Source organism: Tachypleus tridentatus, chromosome 2, assembly GCF_004210375.1.
Source record: "Tachypleus tridentatus isolate NWPU-2018 chromosome 2, ASM421037v1, whole genome shotgun sequence".
Classification (NCBI taxonomy): Eukaryota; Metazoa; Arthropoda; class Merostomata; order Xiphosura; family Limulidae; genus Tachypleus; species Tachypleus tridentatus.
The window spans coordinates 73,385,962-73,400,451 of NC_134826.1; the positions used below are offsets into that span (position 1 = coordinate 73,385,962).

Below are 14,490 nucleotides of genomic sequence, written 5' to 3' on the forward strand. Positions count from 1 at the left end.
TAACTTTCAAGTCTCTTACTTGGTTTACCTTATTGTATTTTCTGTAAGGCTTAGTAACAAGTTTAACAATTCCTTTCACCAGTTATGTCTGCTCTGTTACTTCTATCTATTTAAGGTGGCGCCATAAAAAGTTATAAAGAAGTTGTAGAAAAATAATCTTTTATGTTATTTTTTTATTACGTGACCCACCAAAAAGTGGAAAACATGACAAAATGGGTTTTTATAATTTTAATTTTTTATCTTCAAAATACGTTAGTTAAAACGTCTGCTGATACATAGTAAATCTTGTTTTTTAGGGCTATCTAACATGTGTGTCAAATTAGTGTTAAATTATTCGCATCACCAACTTAGAATTCATCACAATTTACAAATTCTAAAAGATTATATTACGTTCTTAGAATTGTAATTAAATGAGTTATTAATGAAAATTGGAATAATGATTATGTCTTTAGCAGATGAGTAAAATGACAGTTAATTTAATCCTTCTGGATCCTGAATTATGTAAAAGTAATTATTATTTTTAAAATAAAAATTGTTTATGTCAGTTATCGTAGTAGGCATCATTTATGTTGTAAGGGGAATTGGGGCCTTGTATACCAAGGAAGTGGATTACTTTAATTAGACTTAAAAGGTATTAGAAGATTATAATGAAAAGTTTTAGACCGAAGCCTACTTTTTTACGATTATCATTGCATCAGACGAACGGTTCGTGTGCTATGGCTCGAAATAGTAGGAGACAGCCTACCTCACCATTAATGTTATTGTTTTTTTATGCTTGGTATTGCCAGATGTCTCTTCTTGTGTTTGTGATAGCTGGATTTTTTTTCTTATCTATTTTAGGTCGTGGTGGACTCTGTCACTAGTGCTTTTGAATACTCAGATTTTGTGATTGATGAAGGGTCACCCGTGAACCAGGATTTGACCTTCGACCAAAACCGAAACAACTTGTACATCCTCACAGAGAAAAAGGTCAGTTGCAATTCACTGTTCAAAACGTTCACGTTGTGATCACGTTTCCTTGAATCGCGCTGTATTCGGGCGCAAACTGTTATTGTTGTCCGGTCGTTAACTGCTATTATTGAAATTTAAAATGTTGGTTACATGGTGTACATATTGTATGCTTGCAGTGTAGGTTATTGACAATAGAACTGATAGTGATGAACTACAGGTTTCTTTTCGTTCCTTGATTACACCCAGTGGACATGTAGTTCTTAAACAGATTATGTGAAACATAGCAAGGAAATGGAAGTAAGCTGTTAGAAAAGTCCCTGGATTTCCCTCCCTCTCATTCCAGTCATCCTTGAAACACGTAAATCTCACCCCAAGGGACACAAACCGTGAGAGCAAATTGTTGTCGTGAGGGGAAGACAGCTAATGGAGTGCAGTGTTATCAAGTGTAAATATTTTCTTTCTGTAGGGATCATTTTGTTCGACTGTCAAAATTTCATCTTGTGTGCCAGCCAATGTTTTCCTGGTACTTTGGACTCGCTTGTACATTATTGATTACTACAAGCTAGCATTGACCAGTCTCACTGTATGCTCGTATTACAAACAAGTTATTGAGAGAAAAGGTCTGACCGTACCTATTCCATTCACCAACGTAATTACAACACTAGATCAAGGAATGACATTGACCAACGAACACAGTTCACACTGACCGTCGTGGTGGTAAAAAAAGCAACAAGATACAAGCTGCCTCATTCTCCCCACAAATTTGCCAAGAAATATTTCTGAGTTTGAAGAAGTTAGATGGCGCTAACTACTGATATTTTGAAGCGTTCTCAAGTGTGGGTTTTCAAAGTTTTGCAGCAGTTTAGAGGTAAGATTGGAGAAAAAGTGACAAATAAAAGCTTTTTATGTGAAACCCTAGAAGTAAAATAATGTTTTTGTTCTCTTACTTTTGCCCGAGGCCTCAAATATAATTCATTTATCCATTTTCGCTTCCCCTCTCTCTCTGTTTTTTGTTGTGTTTTTTGTTTTTGCGGTAAAAACTAAACAATAATAATGAACAACAAAAAAAAAAGAGTCGGTAGTTGGTTCACTAACACACCGTCGTTTCTCATCGATGCTACCAAACGTAGCTGTTTCGTGCAACGATGTTTTAATATTTTTCCGGTGGAGCAGCCTTTCGTGGACCACGCCTCCAAGCTCGCCTATCTTATCTCTCAACATTACCGCTTGCATGACAGCTGCCCATCAAGTTGCATCCGTGAACGTAATTATCTCTCACTTCTCTTCATGGCACGCGCAGATCACGTGGTCCTGTTCATGTTCCTACGGTTTTTTAGGGTATAAATCCAATAAGCTGGACTGCACGTTTTTTGTGGTTTCTTTTTCGTCCTGGAAAACAACAGATGGGGATGATGCAAGGACTTAGTTTTTCCGTGTATTCGTTAGATAACTCTCACTGCTTGTATAGTAAGTGAAGTTTCAGTAGCTCAGGTAGAAGGCTGTATTGTTACTATCGGTCAAATGTTGTTAAATGGTAGAATTCACAGATGGATTTATAGGGTGTCGTGCTTCACACACTGACCTGTTTAAAAATAATTGCTTACTCCACACACTGTCTAGTTGTAATATAATTTGTCCATATGTTTATAACGACTATATCATTATACTGTCGTCGTTTGGCTTTCTAGAAATACTTTTTTTCTCTCTCTTGACTTTCAGCTACTCATACCTGGGATGGTCTTCAGGTATGTTAACCTTCACAATAGGTCCGGCATGACCAGGTGGGTTAAGGCGTTAGACTCGTAATCTGAGGGTCGCGGATTCGAATCCCCGTTGCACCAAACATCCTCGCCCTTTCATCCGTGGGACATTATAATGTGACGGTCAATCCCACTATTCGTTGGTAAAAGAGTAGCTCAAGAGTTGGCGGTTGGTGGTGATGACTAGTTGCCTTCACTCTAGTCTTACACTGCTAAATTAGAGACTTCTAGCGCAGATAGCCATCGTGTAGCTTTGCGCGAAATTCAAAAACAAAACAAACCTTCACAATAGGAATTCCTGACCGAAAAGTTTGATAACGTAGAGTGGAAACACTTCCAACACCCAAAACAAACACCCAAAAAACAGTCGCAAATTTCTTATCGCTCAATAAAAAAAAGGAGTTAGTAACTTGTCGATATAACAATAATAACAGAACTTTCACAACCTAAATCGAACTCTTTGTTTGATATAATTCTTTCTCGGTCAAGTGTTTTTTAGAATGTCTTCGTTAGATAACAGTTTTGCTGTTTCTGGCATGTGTGTGTTATTTAAATCTAGTGAATCGTTTTTGTGTGTAATTTTAATCGAGAGAACTCTATTTTTATAAACTCTCAATCAAATGAATCTAATTATTTTAAAGACAATGGGAACTCGGCTTTTCAATTTTCTGTCAGTCAGCTGTGTGTGTGTGTGTTTTTGTATAGCAAAACAACATCGGGCTATCTGGTGTGTTCACGGAGAGGAATCGAACCCCTGATTTTAACGTTATAAATCCGAAGACTTACCGCTGTCTCAACAGGGGGAGGGAGTGAATTTACTGAATTCAATTTTGTTTTGCTTTTACGTGTGGATCCATTAATGGCAACTCGGTTTTTTGGTGAATTATCTCAGTCACCTGCATATGGTTATTTTAAAACAAGGTTTTATTTGCCCTGTGTTTGAAGGATACGTTATTTTTTATGGACTCCAAAGTATTTCAGTGCATAAATAATTTAGAAAAATGTGTTTAAAAAACGATCGTAGGACCCTATTGATAACTAATAACTTGCTCTTTAATTTTTCTTCCGATGTGACTCGTGTTTCTTTTAAAACCGATGTTAAAAAAAAATTGTTGTAACTGTTTTTTTGTTTTGTTTAACGTGCCCCCCCCGCTAGTACAGCGGTATGTCTCCGGATTTACAACGCTAAAATAAAGGGTTTGATTCCCCTCGGTGGGCTCAGCAGATAGCTTGATGTGACTTTGCTATAAGAAAAAAACACAAAAAAAACAATTTTTAACGTATCATCCACGCAACCGATGTACATGCGAATGTTTCATTAACTTACACAGCAGCTCCTAACATGTTATTAATAAAGTTCGTTTAATAAGAATTAAAATGTAGGCATCGTGAGAGGTACGAAACGCAAGATTTGAAGTATGTTATTAGTAATAATTAAAATATGTTATAGTTGCAGACGAAGTTTATGAATATTTTCCCGCTAAGCCTTTTAAATAAAACGTTGCCTGTAATAATTCCGTCAGATTACCGACATGATGTCTACTGTCTGAACATTGTATATCTAATGTTTAACTCGAGGTTCCAATCTATATTAGGAATGTGTCACGTCATTTAGCTCATTGGAACCATGCCGTTCATGCTTTATAGAAAATGTTTTGTTTGTTTTGAATTTCGCGCAAAGCTACACTAGGGCTATCTATGCAGCCGTTTCTAATTTAGGAGTGCGAGGCTAGAGGGGAGGCAACTAATCATCACCACCCACCGCCAACTCTTGGACTATTATTTTGTGTTCTGAAGTATGAATAAGATTTGTATACAGATGTTTTAATACACTGTTGTATTAACAGAAGTTGTTATCTGTATTTGATGTTTGGATTCGATTGTACTAGTCTAGCTTCTGAAATAAAAACTTGAATCATTAAGTTAGTTTGTTGGAGTGGATAATGTGATGGAAACGCGAGAATGCATGTTGGTGAATTGGTTAAAATATCGCTATAAAAAGCACAAGAGCGTTAAAACTGTATTTGAAAAATGTAATATCATATTACTCGAATTTCAGATCAAACAATTTCTAGTCAAGCGCTGTACTACTTATTTTGCGTTTCGTAATGCATACTATAAACAGAGTGTTTATTATTGTTTAATACAGTTTTCCAGCCCTCTTGTTATATTTTGTATTCGTAGAAGAGCCAAGTACCTGTTGGTTGCGTTGCCTTGTCAACCATTGCTTGTGGTCGTAGCTACATGGTTACCATAGCAACTGAACTGGTTATCGCATCAAAGATGCAACAGCCTTCTAGCAAAACTCTGTTTGTTTTGAGTTTTCTGTTTAATATTGTATGAACTACGGGTTTTCAAGTACGACTGTAACCGTGTTTTTCACTTTACAAATTCTGTGGATGGTCTTAGAATACTTTCAGTAAAATAAACATTTTTGTTGTTGTTGTTGTTGTTGGTGCCATGAGAGTGCTACAGTACATTTCACTATAAAATTCAAAACTAACATAAAATAAAATAAAAATCAACAGTCTTCCTACAAAACAAACACAACACATTTTAACTTTGGCTTTAACAACGCTATAAATACTAAGTGAAACTTCGTCCATGTTGTTTTAAAACAGTGCTTTTGAAGTGTCAGTTTAATTTATTCTTGATGCACGGGAAAAATAAAATTAATCACAAATCATTCTTGAATTGTGGATTACTAAAAGGTTTCTATCTCTTTCACTGTCACATTTATAGAATAACAACTCTTCCACTGTCAGGTTTATTTTTGGTACACAATAATAGCAATTATTGTATTTAGGGCAAACCTTTTTGGCCGAACCTCGTACGACATTGTTGGATTTACGGCCGAAAATATCGTTAACAGCTAGGCTACCTAACTGATAAAAGAATGTATTATAATATTTATTAGCAAATACGTAAGAAAAATGTGTTTAATTAGCTGTATTTGTTATCAGGTTGAATTTTATTTTCCCTCCAATTAAGTAACTTTCTCTGAACTGGTGTTAATATTAATAATTCATCAGAAACTGATGAACGTTAGAAAGTTTGAAGGGGGAATACTTTTTCTTCATTGGTGCAGAATTCAGAGCTCATGTGTCGTTAACGTCATCCTTTTCAAGGCTAAAGAAACGGGTAAAACAAGAAAACTGAAGGAACTTGATACATTACTTTTCGAAAAGCTTTTTTGACTGTTTATATAGTTTTAGTTGGTTTTTTAACTGTCTTATTTCTTTTAGAATTTAGAAACTTAGACGCAGGGATATTCGAAACTTGTATAAATATAAATGTGCTTTTTGTCGTTTCAATATTTAAATTTACAATGTACATCCATTCTTCACATCCAGCTGTTGTAATTAGGGGGCCCTTACCTCCTCTGCCACCGACAAATGACGTACCATTTATAACCGTAATGCATACAAACCACTTTAATAAAGATTACAGAACAGGCACTATGAGATATGGGAAGCGGCTTGGTGTTGTGTTCGCGACTCTATAATTAATGTTCGCATTATTCATAAGGGATTGTTAAAGTATCACACATTCCATGTCCCGCGAGATCAACAGTTGCCGCGAGAGGGCTTCTCAATAGATCCAATCAGAACAGGCCTTACAATTCTTTTAGACTTTTCCGAAATTTACACTACGTATCGGGAATGGATTACATATAAGTTGGTCCTGGAATCCCCGTGAAAATTTTTCTATAGTGTGTAAAGTTTCAGTTGAAATGTAAATTAGACCGACACGTCAAGCCTGCCTACTTAATCTTTTGCGTTTCAATTCAATGTTATAGGTGTGGCCATTATTTATCCACGATCTTAAGTTTTACCACGGTGACCAAATAACACCGATACGTGCACAACAAATACGTGTACAAGTTTGTACGCAATTGATATATGAGTAACAATTACTCCATACGACCAATCATAATTATTATGTACTTGTACAGGATGAACCAACAGTGGTAGACCTCTAATTCGTTTATAGAAGACATTTATTTCATCCTAGCAGTTCGTATATAAGTGACATCGAATAACTTACATTTAAACACAAACTGAAACTGAAAAGGTAAATTAATGTAGAAAATACAATATTTCTTTTCACATAACTCTTTAAAGGTTCCAACGAATATTTAAAGATATGTTTTAATTATAAAATTTCCGACCTAAGTTTATACATCTCACTACCGCTAGGGTTCAACATATTTCATCACATTTGGCATCTTACAACACTAGCCTCACAGTGGTATGTCTGCAGACTTACAACGATAGAAAGCAGGTTTCGAGTCTCATAGTGGGAAGAGTACAGATAGCCTAATACAATGCTAACTGTTATATATAAAAAAGGTGAAGTTATTAAACTTCCAGGCTATATAAAATGCACAGAGTACCAGAACAATAATTATTGGAGTTAATTGCAATATTTATTATACTCTAATTTTACTCCTCAACAAAATAATGAGCCCATAAGTAATGTGAAGTATAAATATTGTAGCATTTATCTTCTTGTCTGTAGGTAATTATTAGAATACCAGATTGAACCACCTTCAACACAAAATAGTGTAGACGATAAGCCTAACGTTAATTGAATTGTGTTGTTATTCAACGGAACAATTCTAAATAGTGTAGACGATAAGCCTAATGTTAATTGAATTGTGTTGTTATTCAACGGAACAATTCTAAATAGTGTAGACGATAAGCCTAATGTTAATTGAATTGTGTTGTTATTCAACGGAACAATTCTAAATAGTGTAGACGATAAGCCTAACGTTAATTGAATTGTGTTGTTATTCAACGGAACAATTCTAAATAGTGTAGACGATAAGCCTAACGTTAATTGAATTGTGTTGTTATTCAACGGAACAATTCTAAATAGTGTAGACGATAAGCCTAACGTTAATTGAATTGTGTTGTTATTCAACGGAACAATTCTAAATAGTGTAGACGATAAGCCTAATGTTAATTGAATTGTGTTGTTATTCAACGGAACAATTCTAAATAGTGTAGACGATAAGCCTAATGTTAATTGAATTGTGTTGTTATTCAACGGAACAATTCTAAATAGTGTAGACGATAAGCCTAATGTTACCCGAACTGTGTTGTTATTCAACGGAGGGTTGTATTTAAGTGGAAATACCTAGATGTTACATGAATGTCATACCCTCAATGTCTGATTCTGTATGAGAATAAAAATCCCATTACCGTCTTGCTTTTTTGTGTTATTAAATACGAATTTGCTGTACTCGTTCCCTTCAACCAAGAATTATCTGCACAAAGGTTCCATGATCATTGTTCGAGTCTTTCGCCTCCCTCCTCTTCCCCACACAGTGGCTCAACGAAAAGTTGTAAAAGTTATGACTCTAAAAGCTGGGTTTCTGTACCCGTGATGGGCACAGCACAGAGAACACATTGTGCAGATCTATTTTAACAGTTCGAAACTTTCAGGGACCGTTATACACAGGTAGCTTTTACTCTAACTTTGATGGAATATTCTGAAACAAACAAACTTTCTCTGGTATCGAGCAGACAACAGTAATAACTTATTCCTTAAGAACCGTATGAATCTTATTATATCAGGAATTACAGTAACATTAGGTAAATAAAATATACTCATGCACGTTTTTAACCATATAGATATTATTCAAAGGCTTAAATATTCACAAATGAGTTTATCAACATTTCCAGTTCTTTTCAACATCCCTGTTCATTCATCCGTTCTACATCCACTCTTTAGTAGTAAAAGTTCGATCGGATCCTCCTCACCACCATCCTTTTCGCCACAGTTGTTATATTCTCTCTTTCTTCCTTTTCCCACAATGGATACTTCCACATCTTATACTCTTCTTCATCTCTCTATCTCAAGTATTCAGCTGGTCAAGTATCATAACAGATTTTTAATTAATGCTCATAATGTGTGAACCTGTGTTCTGTAACACAGTTACTTTGAAAGTTATGTACCATTTTTAGTATCCCCTATTCTAAGCCCTTCCTAGTTAACATTAGGCTCATTTTTATTCGGATCAAACTATGTTTTCCCGAATTTCCACCTGCCTCAGGTATTTCTTTCATTTCACGCCCCAATCTATTTTTTCTAATTACTATTCTTGATTCCCCTTACCATTCGTCCAAGACAAACTTCGTCTATTCATTAAGTTTGATGTTCATAATACTGAAAACATATCCACAGATGGACTTTATTACAGTGATGGACATATTAATCCTAACCAAATTTATCACAGCATATTGATGTTTAGTTTCAGCGTCTGTGCTCCCCTAGTGGGCCAGCGATAAGGTTAGATTTACTTACACATGTACACTTCTGCTTATTCACAACCTGATTTGTATTTCAGTACCAAGTATGTCTATTATATGTAATTAAATACAATCCTAAATGGAGAAGTCGGTAAAGTTTTGAATTACAATTTGATAAATAAGTTAAATCAGAATGGTGATTTTAATTTCTGCTCGTAATTTTTTGTGTCCCTGGTTAAGTTTTTCATTAAATTCAAATAAAAATTTAACGTTTTTTACATTTCCATTTTATATAACATATTTTAATCATTTTGCTCAAGGGTATAAATTATTTTTTAGGTTTGTATTGGCAAAAACACTATTTTAAAGGGTTTATCTTTCTATATGAAACAGAATTATAATCTGTCTCTATTTCATGCGCATACTGACCCGGGATGGCCAAGTGGTTAAGGCGCTGAAGGTCGCGAGTTCGAATCTCCGTCACATCAAACATGCTCGCCATTACAGCCGTGGGGGCGTTATAATGTGACGGTCAATTCCCCTATTAGTTGATAAAAGAGTAGTTCAAGAGTTGGCGGTGAGTGGTTATAACTAGCTGCCTTTCCTCTAGTTTTATACTGCTAAATTACAGATGGCTAGCGCAGATAGCCCTCGAGTAGCTTTGCGCGAAATTAAAAAAACAAAACAATAAACATGCTCATACTATTGATCAATCTCAGTCTGCACTATTAGTCCTTCCATCTGGAAAGGTCCCGCGGCATGGCCAGGTGGTTAGGGCGCTTGACTCGAAATCTGAGGGGCGCGGGTTCGAATATCCGTTACAACAAACACGCTCTCTCTTTTAGCTGTAAGGGCGGTATAATGTGACGTTTAGTCCCACTATTTATTGGCAAAAGAGTTGCCGGTGACGACTAGTTGCCTTCCCTTTTGTCCTACAGATAGCCCTCGTGTAGCTTTGCGCGAAATTCAAACCAAACCCAGAAATATTGGTTTCACCTCGTATTCTACTATCGGGGCCCCATTATATTCCCTGTTCTATTCTGTTGATTTTTATTCGACGTGGTGTGAAATGTATACTTTATTGCATTAGATATTTAATTGTTAATAATTAAAGTAAAAGATATATTTATTGATCAATAGAAATGGAATTAAAACCTTATATCCCGAGCGCTATCGAAAGGTAGACCTTTCTTCTTCAGGGGCAAACTGGGAGTTTATCATTATTATTAATCAATAATTGTAGTTAATCTTGTAATGAAATATGTTTCACAATTCGAAGTATTGGTTGTATCACTACCACTCTCACCTCCACCCCCCAAAAATCAAACTGTAAATGTAAATGTTCGGTCAAGATCTGTAATATAAGTAGAAAGATGGGTCGAGAATATTCTAGTGATTAGCGTGTGGGTTTATGGATCTCTGAGGCTTTCATTTCTCGTCCCGCTGTGTACTAAGGGTAAGCTTACGGACTTAAAACTCTAAAATCCGGTGTTCGATTCTCCACAGTGAACAGAGTGCAGGTAGCCCATTGAGTGGCTTGGTTTTACAAACAACGACCATTCACGTCTCCTTAACACACACACACACGGTTATATTCCGTACGTGAATTATAAGGGCAAAACTTCATTCATTGAACTTGAGACTCATACATCTGGACCGTTTGTCACAGTCACACGCATTGCTATATATATATTAAAAAAAAAATCATGTTTTGCTCAAATCTGCAGTTTCCCACAAGTAGAAGGGCATTTGACGCTTTCAGCATTTTACCTTGCACGGGAATTTTACTTTTTCAAACGTGTTACTCGAGTTCTTGTAAGTTGACATATTTCTGAAAAGGCAAAAAAAAAAAATAAAAAAAAATAAAATAAATAATAAAAAAAATCAGATACTAAATTGGGACGGAATGGCGTGTCAGACTTTTAGCAATTGATGTGTTCTGGGGAAAATTTAATAATAAAAGGGAAAGAGCACAAGGATACAGCATTGTTTATTTATAGCACAATGGAACATTTATCGGCTTTCCAGTTCTTCTGGTTGGAATGCCAAAACGAATCACAAAGGGAAGTTCCACTTATGAAAAAATTTCATTCTTTGGTTTTACAAGAATTGTTGGTGGACACTATTAATTAGCTGCATCCACTAACGTCTGTTAGTTCAAAATCAGGGACGGCTAGGGCAATAGTAACCTTGCAGTAGCAGTACACGAAATTTCGTAAACAGACTAAAGCCCAATCTAACGATAGAAACATAAATATTGGTATTTTTATGTTATTCATTAATTTTATTTATTTTTTGCTCGCATTAGAATATTTTAAATTTTATTAATTAACTTTCGATTACATGAATACTTTTCTACTTTTATATAGTTTTAAGTAAGTAGGGGAAACGGCAAATCTTTGGATTGATTTGTTCATTATTTTCGGTTTATATTAATTAAAAAATTATCTTTATTATGGAGACATATATACTCCGAGCAAAGTCTGAGAAATATACGAATACGCCATTTCTTTTCTGGTTTCCAATGTCGAAAGAAGGCATAGGAAAATTCAATTCAAAACAAAAAGTCTCATAGGCGCGCAAAACAATATACCCTTCGTTGTAAAGAATGTGATTAGTTATATATTATGTCTAATACAAAAGTCAGTGTGAGTCGTGATTACTCTTTTACTCTGTAATTTTGCTTCCTTAATAAATATATCGGCGTTTTATTGCCGTATTCCTAAAGTTAAACATGCTTAATAGTTCCCTTGGTCTGTGAAGTAACTTGAATTTCAAACAAATTTTCCCTGTTTGTGAGCTTACCGTAGCATGCATCAAAGTCATGTATGCATTAATGGTTAAAGAAAAGCTCGTGACTGGTGTACATGCAGAAACCGAGAGTTTCTATCAATTTCCTAACGTTAAGCACCTTCGTGCGTAATGAGCCTTAAAGGTTTTTAGCGAGTATGCAGTATCTCAGTTCTCTGCCCTATTTTACGCTTGAGAAACTTCAAATTGAAACTGCCGTTGTGATATTATGAGAAATGCCTAAAGTAGGCCTAGCCATCTCGTCTGTCAGTTGTTGCCCCGTAGTGAGATGCCACCTGACAACCAACATCTGTTACTGTAGTGGTTGCCTAGGCAACGAACATTAAGGTGAAATAACATCTCGTCTTTGCTATTTCTTTTGTATTTTTCTTTTTTCAACAGTTTATTTAATATAACTTTTTATTTAATTTCTAGAAAAAGCAAGTTTTCTAGAAGATACCGATACCTTCATTTATTTATTCTAAATACGCTTGGCCTAATGCTATGAACGATGGGTTTCAATTGATCGGTGTATGTTTAATTGATTAAGTTGCACACCAGAGATTTCTTAATTAAATCTATTTGAAAAGTTAAAAGGAAATAATTTTTGAGTTCAAACACTAAACTGTGTTTACATGCTGACAATATTTTACTAGGGAAGTCATGTTTGGAAAGTGATAATAAATCACACTGCAGGATATTTGAAAACTTGGAAATTCTTTCCAGTGAAGCATGTTAGTAGAACTTTAAATTACATTTCTATTCATCAAATCAAACTTAGACTCTCAGTCGTTGGTGATAGAATTGATTTTCCTACCATAGTAAATTCTATATGACAGGTTAAATGCAATTACTTAAATATTTTCAAACATTTTAGTATATCCTCACTCCCTATTTATGGTGGCTCTGAAGTACATTTGAAGGATTATAATGTTAAAACTAAGGTTTTGATATCCACAGTGGGCAGAGCACAGATAGCCCATTGAGTAACTTTCTACTTAACAACATTGAAACAAATCTTTAACTTTTAAACAGCAAGAATGTTGTAGGTAGCAGCATCTGTTGATGATGGCCACAGTTTAAGGGTTAATGTAGGACACTAATGTACAAAGTAGGTGGCAACACTGCTTATGTAGAGAAGGCTTGTATTGCTCATCAAAATGATATTTTAAATGCCTTCTCCAGTGCTTAAATTCTAAAAAGAAAATCAACAAATAGAATGGTCAGGTGAGATATTCTACTTGCAAACTGCTTTTAAAACAGCCTGACAATTGTATACTATGACAGTACCTAGCTATTAGGCATGTGGATTGTTTGTCAAAGTGGTATTTTAAATATCTTCTTACTTAAGTCATTATGCATAACTTTATACCATACCACATAATGTATTCTTCTATAACAATATCTTTGTAATAACTGACTCCCAAGTTCTAGGAGTGTCTGTAAATATCATATTAAAACATTCAGATTTCTTGTTCTTCTTTCTACTTTTTTATTACATAATAACTGAATAACATAACAATGGTATCAGCTAGTTTCACTAAGGTGACATAGTTTCAAATGGACTATCAACTTTTATATGTGTTATTAATAATTAGTAGTAGTAAAAATACATAATTCTGGTGTAACGTTTGGTGTTTCTTTAGAAAACTTAAGTACAAGGTAAAACATAAATAACCAGCCAATAATAGACAAATAATAAATATTATGGTTGGAACCTCATTGCAATTAGGACTTGGTTAAAAATATCACCTACCTATATCTATTGAAAACACTGAATTAAAAAGAAAAGGAAGTAAATGTAGGGATGGCTAATATCAATTAAAACAACACAAACAGGGCTCTTATTCATTCATGTCAAGAATTCATGAAACTATGTGTTTTTCAAACATCATAAATACAAGTAGGATAGTAGGGATGACATTTGCATCATTTCATAATTAATGGAAACTTGGTATAAAATAAGTTTATAGAACTTATATATTGTCCATTTCTGAAAAAAAATGCATGAAATAAATTGGACAAGACTTAAATATTAAGGTTACCATCTCCACTGTCATACCACATATGGTATGACCAAGCAAGCAAATTTCTACTACAATCAGATTTTAACACATTACTCATAAATAGAACTTGGTATGAAATAAAATAAGAAACAATGGCTTGAAATAGCAGTTAGGAAACTTTTTAACCTGTTACAGCATCAAATTGAATTGTAACTGGTTATCAGAGTAATGGTGACAACTCTATTATCTGTGATTCTTAAGGTTTTATATTAAATAATTTTCTGCTTAAACTGAGAATAATATTTTAATATGCTTTTGTTTGTTCCAGCTCACAATGGTAAAAGTACAGGACTGTCAGATGTATAACAGTTGCCGTACATGTCTTGGTGCCCAGGATCCTTACTGTGGCTGGTGTTCTTTAGAAAACAAGTAAGTGTAGGCTTTGTTCCTGTTAATATTGAAACCAGTTAGATAAAATAGATAACATGTTAGCTGAGCTCATTAAAAAAAAAAAAAGCCTGCCAAAATTGCTAATGAATTATTTCACCATCTTATAATATGATGATTGGATATTATCTACTCTGTTAGTGATTATCTATCCTGTTATTGATCAAAGTGTTTAATTGTATAATATTATCCATTTTTATAATAAATTCTAATGTACCTAAGGCAAACCATGCTTTTTCATCTTTAGGTGTAGTTTAAGATTATTGATAAAAGTGTTTA

At 34.5% G+C, this 14,490-nt stretch overlaps 1 protein-coding gene across 5 annotated transcripts in view; it reads left to right on the forward strand.

Moving 5' to 3' along the window:
• Positions 1-14,490, forward strand: part of LOC143244230 (plexin-A2-like) — a 267,253-nt gene that overhangs the window by 210,924 nt on the left and 41,839 nt on the right. For all 5 annotated transcript variants that reach the window (XM_076488517.1, XM_076488519.1, XM_076488518.1 and 2 more), the window contains 2 exons: positions 841-969; positions 14,093-14,193. In XM_076488517.1, coding sequence (XP_076344632.1) covers positions 841-969; positions 14,093-14,193 — 230 coding nt within the window. The remainder of the gene's footprint in view (positions 1-840; positions 970-14,092; positions 14,194-14,490) is intronic.